We start from the raw sequence: 10634 nt of genomic DNA, 5'->3' as shown, positions 1-10634 counted from the left end.
ATTCTGAGACAAGTTAATATATGCAATTATTAAACCACATCCATAAGAAATATAACAAGACCGACTTAAACAATTACTGTTCAGTTTCCTTACTGACATCTTTTTCCAAAAAAATCAAAAAAGTATTGTACTCAAGAGTAGTCACACACTTAAGTGGAAACAATTTACTTAGCACATCACAGTTTGGATTCCCAGAAGGGTTGCTTGACTGAGACTGCTATTTATACATTCATCACCAAATAGTACAAGTCTTAATTAACAATATATCACGATTTTGTATTTTTTGTGATTTTCCCAAGGTGTTTGATTGTGTTGATCACAATACTCTCTTTAAAAAACTCAAGTTTAATGAAACTGATGGCTTCACACACACCTTGTTTGAATCATACTTAACAAACAGAATGCAAAGAGCTGTGCTGAATAATTTGGATAATTAGACAATTATAGTGACCTGGGAGTGGGGGGATCACAAATGGTGTCCCACAGGGTTCGATTTTGGGCCCACTTCTATCTTTATATATGTGAATGAACTTCTACTTAACATTCAACAAGTAACATTGGTGTTTTTCATTGACAGTACAAGTCTTATAAGAAATTCCCTTTGAGAGAAAGCAACAGAAGAGTTGGTAAATGATATTTTCCAAAGAATTATTATGCAGTTCTCTGAAAATGGTCTCTCCCTACATTTTTAAAAAACACGCTACATTCAGTTCTGTACAACAAATAGTCAGGTACCTCTTCAAGGCGTTATGCACTTTAATTGTGTTGTCACATATATTTGCTAATAAAATTCATTATAAATAATCCATCACAATTTGAGAAGACCGGTGATGCACATACCTAAAACACTAGAGGAGCAAATGACCTTTATTACCTGTTGTTATAGCTGCCCGTGGCTCAGAAAGGAATTCGATATACAGCAACAAAAATTTTCGATCATTTGCCCAATAACATAAAATGTCTGACAGGTAGCAAACCAAGTTTTAAATCTGATTTAAAATAATTTCTCCTGGACAACTCCTCCTAATCCATTGATGAATTGCAATTACAAAGTGGTAGCCAGTAAAAAAATGTGTTGGGGGAAAAATATATCTAAAAACAAAGATGATGTAACTTACCAAACAAAAGCGTTGGCATGTTAATAGCTTTCGCAACCAACGGTTGCTTCGTCAGGAAAGAGGGAAGGAGAGGGAAAAACGAAAGGATGTGGGTTTTAAGGGAGAGGGTAAGGAGTCATTCCAATCCCGGGAGCGGAAGGACTTACCTTAGGGGGAAAAAAACAGACATTTGTAAAGGTGGCCTTTACAAATGTCTGCTTGTGTCTGTATATGCGCAGGTGTGTGTGTGTGTGTGTGTGTGTGTGTGTGTGTGTGTGTGTGTGTGTGTGTGTGTGTGTGTGTGTGTGTGTCTCTCTCTCTCTCTCTATATATATATATAGACACACACACACACACACACACACACACACACACACACACACACACACACACACACCTGTCCTTTTTTCCCCCCTAAGGTAAGTCTTTCCACTCCCGGGATTGGAATGACTCCTTACCCTCTCCCTTAAAACCCACATCCTTTCGTCTTTCCCTCTCCTTCCCTCTTTCCTGACGAAGCAACCGTTGGTTGCGAAAGCTTGAATTTTGTGTGTGTGTGTTCGTGCGTCTATCAACATGCCAACGCTTTCGTTTAGTAAGTAACATCATCTTTGTTTTTTGATATATTTTTCCCACATGGAATGGTGTTTTGACCTTAAAGAGCGCATTTGGACTAAACTACATGGCCAGTTCCTTTTGCTGTCTTCCTTGCTGCCCAAACTTCCCTCATTCGCTCGCTGTGTTTCTGTTTCCGGTCCTCTGTCCATGCTTCTTGTCAGCTTTGTGTCTTCGGCTCCATCTTGATTGCCTTTTTGGTTGCCCATATTTCTTTCATCTTCTGGCTGTGATCTTGCTTGCGTTCTTCGGTCCATTTTATGCCTGTTCGTTTGTCGCATTGTATCTCATGTAGTTTACTTTTCTTAATGATGTTTCTGAACTTTATTCTGTCATTTATTGTGTCTGCTGTTATGTTGAGCTGATTCAGGTCGTTTTCTACCTCTGCCACCCATTTGTTGTTTCTAGTGGTTACCCAGTCAAAGATCTGTTTGGTCAGCCTGTGTGATGGCATTCTGTATAGGTGTCCATAGAATTGTAGTCTGCGTTTTCTAATCTTTTCTGTGATTGCCTCCGTATGTTTGTACAGTTCCTCTGTAGGTTTCTTGATCCATATTCCATTGTTGTTAGTTGCGCTAAATATTTTCCTAAGTATTTTCCGTTCTACTTTTTCTAATTGTCTGATACGTGTATGCCCTAGGATTAGTGTGGTCTCTGCTGCATATAGTGCCTCGGGGAGCACCACCGTGTCGTAATGGCGTAATTTGGCTTTTTGTGAGATAGACTTCTTGTTGTAACGATTCCACACTACTTTGTATGCCTTGTCCAGTTTAGTCTTTCTTTCTTCGTTTGAGTCTCTGTTATGTCCACTCATTTGTAGTGTTTCACCGAGGTATTTGAAGTTTGCTGTTTTGTAAATCGTGCCATACTTTGTGTTCAGAGATGAGAGTTTCTTTGTGCTCATAAACTGTGTCTTTTCGTAAGAGATCTGTAGTCCACTTTCGGAAGCGATTTCGTGCAGTTTTTCAATAGCGTCTTTTGTTTCCTTTATACCTTTCGTGACAATCGCCAAATCGTCTGCAAATGCCAGGCATTTAATCTGTAGGTTTCCTAAGGTTATCCCCTGTTGTGATGTTTCCCATTCTTTTATGACCTTATCTAACACCAGATTGAAAAGGAGAGGTGAGAGGCCATCGCCTTGTCGGACACCTGTGCGAATTTCAAAGGGCTCTGATAGTTCCCCCACAGAACTTTACTTTGGAGGTCGTGTTGGTTAAAGTTTGCTCTACGATAGCCCGCGTTTTGTTGTCTACTTTGTATTCTGCTAGAATTTTGAAGAGAGTTTTCCGGTCGATAGAGTCGTACGCCTTTTTGAAGTCAACAAAGGTAAGGATCAGGTTCTGTTTGTGTTGTAAAATCATTTTCAGGTTCCAAATTTGTTCCGCACAAGACCGCCCTTTACGGAAGCCTGCTTGGTATTCCCCAATCAAGTGGTCGGTTTGGCATTCTAGTCTGTTCAGTAAAGCTTTAGAGAGGATCTTGTATGTGACCGGTAGTAGGGATATTCCTCTGTAGTTGTTCGGGTTAGTCTTGTCACCTTTTTTGTGTAGTGGGTGTATCAGGGCAGTTTTCCAGTCGTCAGGAATTTTCATGGTCTTCCAGATGTCTTCCAAGATCCTGTGGATGTCTTTGGTGAGTTCTGGGTCTTGTAACTTCCAGATTTCCGCGATGATGCCATCTTCTCCTGGTGCTCTACGATTCTTGAGTGACTTTATTATTTCTTTAACTTCTTCTAGAGTTGGAGGTTCACTATCTGGATTGTATGTGCTCGTTTCTGTCATCATTTCTTCCCTGGGAGGGGGGGGGGGGGGGGGTGTCCGTGTTGAGCAGTTTTTCAAAGTACTTTGCCAGAATGTCACAATTGTTTTTGGTATTGGTTTCTAGGGTTCCATCCGGTCTTCTGAAGCACAAGTTGGGTGGTCGATATCCAGTCATATTTTCTCTGTCGCATCACCTTTGTTTTTAGATATATTTTTCCCACGTGGAATGTTTCCCATATATATAGGGAAACATTCCACGTGGGAAAAATATATCTAAAAACAAAGGTGATGCGACTTGCCGAACGAAAGCGCTGGCAGGTCGATAGACACACAAACAAACACAAACACACACACAAAATTCAAGCTTTCGCAACAAACTGTTGCCTCATCAGGAAAGAGGGAAAATACTGCACCAACAACACTTTTGCAATTATGGACGGCTATACAGGCAGTATGGCCCGATATTTATGCAGGGGGCTTCCAATGACTTGTTGAGCCCATGCCACATCGAGCTGTTGTAATATGCAGAGCAAATGGAGGCTTGACACACATTCAGAGGTATTACATGATTTGTCACTTCAGTGTAATATGAGTCTTTATGAGATTACGACAAACTTAACTGTGAACCACCCGTAGGCAGCTACAGCTATAATCAGATCTGCGTTTACTAAGGTTGTGTTTGGACACTTGATTACTACACTTGAATAATTCTCAACTATTATAGGTTTGAACCAACCTTTATTAAAATAAATGGATTTATGTAGGTTAGGAGACAAGAGCAGGCCGTGTACCAATACTTTAGGTACTCCACACATTATGTTTCTCTTTCTGAGGTTAGTTTCTGTCATCCGCCATCTGTACAAGAGGAGTACCATTAATGCCACAACACTTTAATTTGCTAACTATAATTTTGTGACCTACACAATCAAAGGCTTTGTGACAAGATCATACAATATACCAACAGGATAATAGTACTTGTCTAGCTCTGCCAGGATTACATCCGTGAGGTCTTGTATTGTTTTCTCTATGATCAATCTTTTATGAATGCAGAAAAAATCATGGGAGTTGACAAAGTTGAACAAAGCTAAGTCATTTCATGGTAGTCATGTCACACCTTTCATTGAGCACCCTAAAGACATTAACCACAGGCTGCTTAATTTGTTTAGCAGTTTATCTCTGTGAAAATTCCACTGCAATGTGTACTCTCTCCACAGCTCAAGAAATTTAGTCACATTGACATGTTCAACTACTTGACTGAAACCACTCACCGCAGACTCATCTTATAGCATAATGTCACATCGTAACCACACTCAAGCACAAAACTAAAAGCAGGGTCATAAATGAAATACCATACTTAGCAGTGGAAGCATATTTATTATGAATACTAATGTCACCCAGAAAAGAACTGGATTTCTGGAGGGAGAGGTCAGCAATTTATACAAACACCAAACGATCCAGAATATACAAACATGAAATATTTCAAGAACCTTCCAGAAATGGCAGATACTAAATAACAAATAATTTCTGGTGGTCAGGTTTGAACTAACACGTCAACTAGCAACACTAACCACTATGCCACACTGGATGTACCACAGTTCACAGAGAAACAGCGGTCCACTGTTTCAGATATTCTCATTGGAGGCAACTGTAGAACCCTGGTTCTAGATCTTGTCAATGGTCGTTTGTATGGCGGCATGACAGATCCTAGCATTACGGTCATGTTATATCCTCAATACTGTGAGGAACATTGAAGGCAGATCTTTTCATCAAAACTTTGTGGATCAGAATCCTCGACATCATAGGTGACAACCCGACAAGCAACAATGGTTATGATACAGACCAATGTAGCGCCTTAGTAACTTCTCCAATACTCTCACCTTTCACAAACGTGTACAAATCCATATGCAGTGTCCTGGACCGTATCTCACTGGCCAGAGCTTGGGGCTATAATGCTCTCAGTCTTTTTTTGTGGACATCCAGAGTCCATACGTGAGCCAGCTGCCTTACTTCTTCAGTCCTGGTGGTGAGGTGTTTCACATAGTCAGGCTGAGTATCATCTGGCTGAAATGTGCAGTGTATCCATTGTCCTTACAGCCTCACAACAGCAGAAAGAACAGTGTGAACCCTGTAGTGCTTGTTTCATTATGTTGTATGTTAATGTCACAATGGGCAATGTTTTATCCTAATCTCTCTGTTCAGCATCAACGTACAATGAAATCATATCTGCAAACACTCAGTGTGTATACCTGTGGGCTTCATTCAACATGTTGAAATGGCTAGTCCAGAGCCATTGAGGGAACAGCGTGCAACCAACTGCAGATTGTGGCACACATTGAAGTGAATGATGCCTGTTGTCTGGGCTCATACTTGGGTCATTCAGAGGTGGGCAGAGAAGGTTGAGAAGACTAGTGCTGTGCATGGAGTTGCGACGAAGCTCACAATTTGTGGCATTGTTCCCAGAACTGATTGTTCTGAGTCAAGTGGAAGGACTGAACCAGAGCCTTTGAAGGTTCAGTGATAAAACTTGGCAGTGACTTCCTGGACTTGTGACATACTGTTGAGAACTGTAGGGTCCCCTTAAATGAGTCATGTGTGCACCATACATCACGAGCTGCTACTCAAGTAGATTGCGTGGGGGTGCACACAAGGTTTCATTAGATTAAGCAGCTCTCTGTCCAATTCAGATAACGATACTGTAGGAAACCCAGAAGTATCAGCGTTAAGATGGAAAGAAATGCCTCCCGCAGGTGAGAGCATCAAAATCCTATTAGTAAATTGCTGAAGCATTCGCAACGAAGTGTCAGAATTTGAAGCACTCATAAAAAGCAGTGAAGCTCATGAAATACTAGGTACAGAAAACTGGTTGAAACTGGAAATGCATAGCAGTGAGATTTTTGGGGAAAATTTACAGGTATATCGAAAGGACAGGCAAATGGAAAATGGAGGAGGCATATTTGTCACAGTAACAAGAAACTCAAATCCACTCAGGTAAAGATTGCATGTGACATTCCTTGGGCAAGAGTCAGTATCGGTGGGGGGCATAAAATGATAATTGGATCCTTCTACTGCCCACCAGACTCCTCTCCTAATGTAACCAAAAACTTCAGAGAAAACCTCAGTTCCCCAATCATACTGTAATCATCGGTGGAGATTTTAACCATCCAACAATTAATTGATAAAATTACAGTTTTGCTAGCGGTGGGCATGATAAGACATCCTGTGAAACTTTACTAGATGTCTTCTCTGGAAACTGCCAAAACTGATAGTTAGGAACTTTACTCATGATGGAAATATATTGGAGGATCTAATGGTAACAAACAGGCCTGACCTCTTTGAGGATCTCCACATCGAAACTGGTTTCGGTGACCCTGACACAGTTGTGGCAACATTGATTACCAAAGTACCAAAGACAACTAAAACAAGCAGAAAGATACCAGTGGAAGAGTTCATAATGACCACTGTAAAGAAATTTCTAAAGAAACAGAGACTGGTGTATAAAGCATAGGACTAGAGATAGATAGGTGCCGAATGAAACACGCTTGGTTGCCAAGAAAGCAATGTGTGACGTCTTCAGTGACTACTGTAGCAGAATACTGTCAAGTGATCTTTCACAGAACCCAAAGAAATTCTGGTCTTATGTAAAGGCTGTTAGTGGCATCAAAGTTAGTGTCCAGCCCCTAGCGAATGAGATAGGGACTGAAACACAAGATAGGCAGCAAAAGCTGAAATGCTTAGCACCATTTTCAAATGCTCCTTTACAAAGGAAAACACATGAGAATTGCCCCAATTGATGCTCATATCACTAAAAAATGAATGAAATGAGTATTCGTGTCAGTGGCGTTGAGAAACAGCTGAAATCATTTAAATTAAACAAAGGTCCTGCACCCAATAGAATCCCTGTCAGATTATATTCCCCCTCTTATCTATCATAGATCCCTCAAACAGAAAAAATGTGCCCCGTTCTTGAAAACAGGCTCACATCACTCCTGTCTAAAACAAGGGTAGCAGGAGTGATCAACAAAACTAATGACCAATATCCTTGACATCGATTTGTTGTTGAATATTAGACCATATTCTGAGCTCAAACATAATCAGTTATCTTTAACAGAATGACCTACTCAATGTCAACCAGCATAGATTTCAAAAACACTGATCATGCGAAATCCTACTCCCACTTTTTTCGCATGATCAGTGTTTTATAAAAAAGAAAAACAATAAACTAAAAAAAAAAATAAAAAAAAATAAACTATTTGCACTCAAAATAATAAAAGTTCTCTGTTTGTTCTTCTCTGGACAATGTGCACTGAATTTGTATTTGACTGTATTTTGTTTAGCCCACAAAATCCTACATGTAGCTACCTTTCACGAACATTTTTTTCCAAATTTGTTGCACACTGAGGACACATTTTTGCTCACCATTCAGTGAGTTTAACTTTTTTGAGTACGTTATTTATTTATGTGTTTGAGAATAAGTATCTTATTTACGTATGTATATGTTTGTGTGTTTATTTTTGTAAATGTACTATGTTGGTTATTACACGATAGGCATCTTGATACATCATAAATAATTCTCAGGCAAATCAAAATTGGTACTTTGATACTTTTGTTGTTGGTGTTCAGATACTGTGATACAAATAGCATTTCAACAGCAACTTAACTTCATCTCTGATTTCCTGGGGAATTTTATAATGAAACGATAACAAAACTGCTTGCTGTGTGTACTTTAGGGAATTCCATAAACCTTAACCTCAAACTAACTTCTCTAGCAAGAACTGCAAGTGGCACATAGCCATGTCTGCCATGATATAGGTATCACAAAGGCATTACACTGTATAAATTGTTTCAAATTTGAGTCCGGATTTTATACTTCAAGGAAACATACTGATCTCTGCATTTCAGTTACCTTGAAATGTTTTAACATGATGTACATATCTGAGATGTATCCAGCTAACTTGTGAATATTTGATGAAAAACTGCCATACTTGACCATTGCACTATATGCTCCAGTCTGTTATGGTAATGTTTTGATCTGTGTGCATCAGTCACTTTGCATCCTGCTCTGTGTGACAAACAATGGAAAATTTAATTGTGAGTAAGAAAAGTGTGAGAGGCACACTCATAAATGTTAATTCAGTGCCTCGCTTTCCAGAATGTTAACTCAATAAATTATCTCTCATGATATGCCTTTTCAAGAGCACATACAGATTATCACTCATAAAACCTATCAAAATTAGGCACTAGAATACAGGGAAGCAGCTTGGAAAAATCTCTTATGTCAAACATATGAAATATGTCCTCGGCCAATTGGACAGTATGAAAGTCACACAACACGAAAGCAGCGCATTTGCTACAGGAAATACAGAACTTCAAAGACGCCTAAGTGGAAGTTTCATACTTTCTGAGATGTGATTAGTGCTCTCATACCTCATTTGTATTTTTATGACAATATTTATACAGTAGACACTCAAGAATATCTATACTATTACGAAACATGAACTGTTTCACTGTTTAGAAACAGTGTTTCAAAACATTACATTGTACTGATTCATTTGTTTCGAAACAGTTATGTGTTTCAGTTTACCCATCTATAATCAATAAGTAACAAGCAATTATAATCAATAAGTAACAAGCAATCTTCAATCCTAATTTGTTCTTTTATTACTCGTGTCAATGACTATATTAAGTTTACAATTAAGGAACTACTTTTTCAAATCATACAGGCCTACACAAGTCCATTGAAGTTACAATTTTTGTTTCAACAGGAAACCTGTAATTTAATGCTTAGTCTTGAGTCGAACAATTCTTCCATTCCGTATCAACTTGCTTCTGCAGTGCCAGACTGCGCATAACCATGGATCTTTACTGGTGTCAGTATGGCAAGTGCATTATATGATGATAAGAGAGACGATTTCTCGCAATGTATAATTATTTCACATCAATCAGCATTAATAACGGCAAACCATAAGACATATCTTGTAGCCAATGGGTATTTTGTGGCAAAACGTTTCTTCTGCCACCTCACTTTTTTTAGCCTATACATTTCTACACTTCATTCAAAAATATCATATGAACAATGTAACATGAAAACATCGTGACAAGTTACAATCAACGTCCCAAACAAAACAATAAAACAGGACCGTATGCTACCATGAAACAAAAGTCTCATAACAATAATTGAGTCTCATATCAATTATTGAATGCAATGTCAATGTTAACAACAGTTCACAAAATTACTATTACTATTGATGAAAATAATATTAAACTGTGGAGAGGGCAATTTCCGCTGACATTTCATTAAAGCGGTGTGTTGCCAATGACGTTAGTTTCCTTGCCTGCCGTAAGCTGTCCGTCCTAAAAACACTGCGCTTTCGTAAATATAACTTACGCTATACAACAATGCGTTGAGTTATCTAATTATTGAAATACGTCAAGAGCTTCTTGCATTTACCTAAAGTGCCTCTGCTTCGTGGAATCAGCAAATTAATAGCATGACAACAAATAATAGCGCTGCAAATACAAGAACTGACAGTGATTACCGGCGCAATTCATTCTTTCGCTGAAATGACGACCTGTTACGTGCATAAACAAAATAAAAAGGACCTATAATAGCATACAGCACAGTAAACTTGTTACCTTAAATTATTAATTTCATTTCTGGCAACTGTAAGCTGCTGACGGAGACACGAAATATCATCCTCCCGTTCAACACATGATGCCATGTTTCACAATATTTATTGTACATTTATGCACAGCCTTCCTCATAGCGCAGCCTTCTGTTACATCTGTTCGATCGGAAGTAATCAGGTTTTAACTTATGCTTCCTAGTGGCGTCAGCCCACCGGCGACAATCAGCACGCATGTGAAAATGTGTTGATGCCTATAAAGTCTGTTCGTTAGACTCACTGTTTGACAGAATATTCCAACGAGGTCGATATTTAGAAATCTGTTAAATTTTGCCGAGAAAAAGTCCTTATAGAAAACACTAGAGTTTATTCACCTTTGAACATGTTTATTTTGTAAATATGTACATATAACACTAAGAGACACGAGGAACATAAAATTTCAGGATATTTACATTAGGAACGCATTACTATATATTATGTGAAAACTATATATGCCGGAACCTTTTAACCAATGATTTGTTACAATTCAGTATGTCAGT

General features: G+C 38.8%; 1 protein-coding gene across 1 annotated transcript in view; it reads right to left on the bottom strand.

Annotated features, from left to right (window-relative positions):
• The window catches only part of LOC124798510 (tRNA (adenine(37)-N6)-methyltransferase), a 102933-nt gene extending 92671 nt beyond the window's left edge, over window positions 1-10262 (bottom strand). The window contains exon 1 of the mRNA XM_047261949.1: window positions 10106-10262. Within this exon, the coding sequence (XP_047117905.1) occupies window positions 10106-10191 (86 nt within the window). The 5' untranslated portion in view covers window positions 10192-10262. The remainder of the gene's footprint in view (window positions 1-10105) is intronic.
• Between the last annotated feature and the right edge of the window lie 372 nt (window positions 10263-10634).

This window comes from Schistocerca piceifrons, chromosome 5 (assembly GCF_021461385.2).
Source record: "Schistocerca piceifrons isolate TAMUIC-IGC-003096 chromosome 5, iqSchPice1.1, whole genome shotgun sequence".
Lineage (NCBI taxonomy): Eukaryota > Metazoa > Arthropoda > Insecta > Orthoptera > Acrididae > Schistocerca > Schistocerca piceifrons.
The sequence above is the reverse complement of the archived record's forward strand: the minus strand, read 5'-3'. Positions and strand labels throughout refer to the sequence as shown.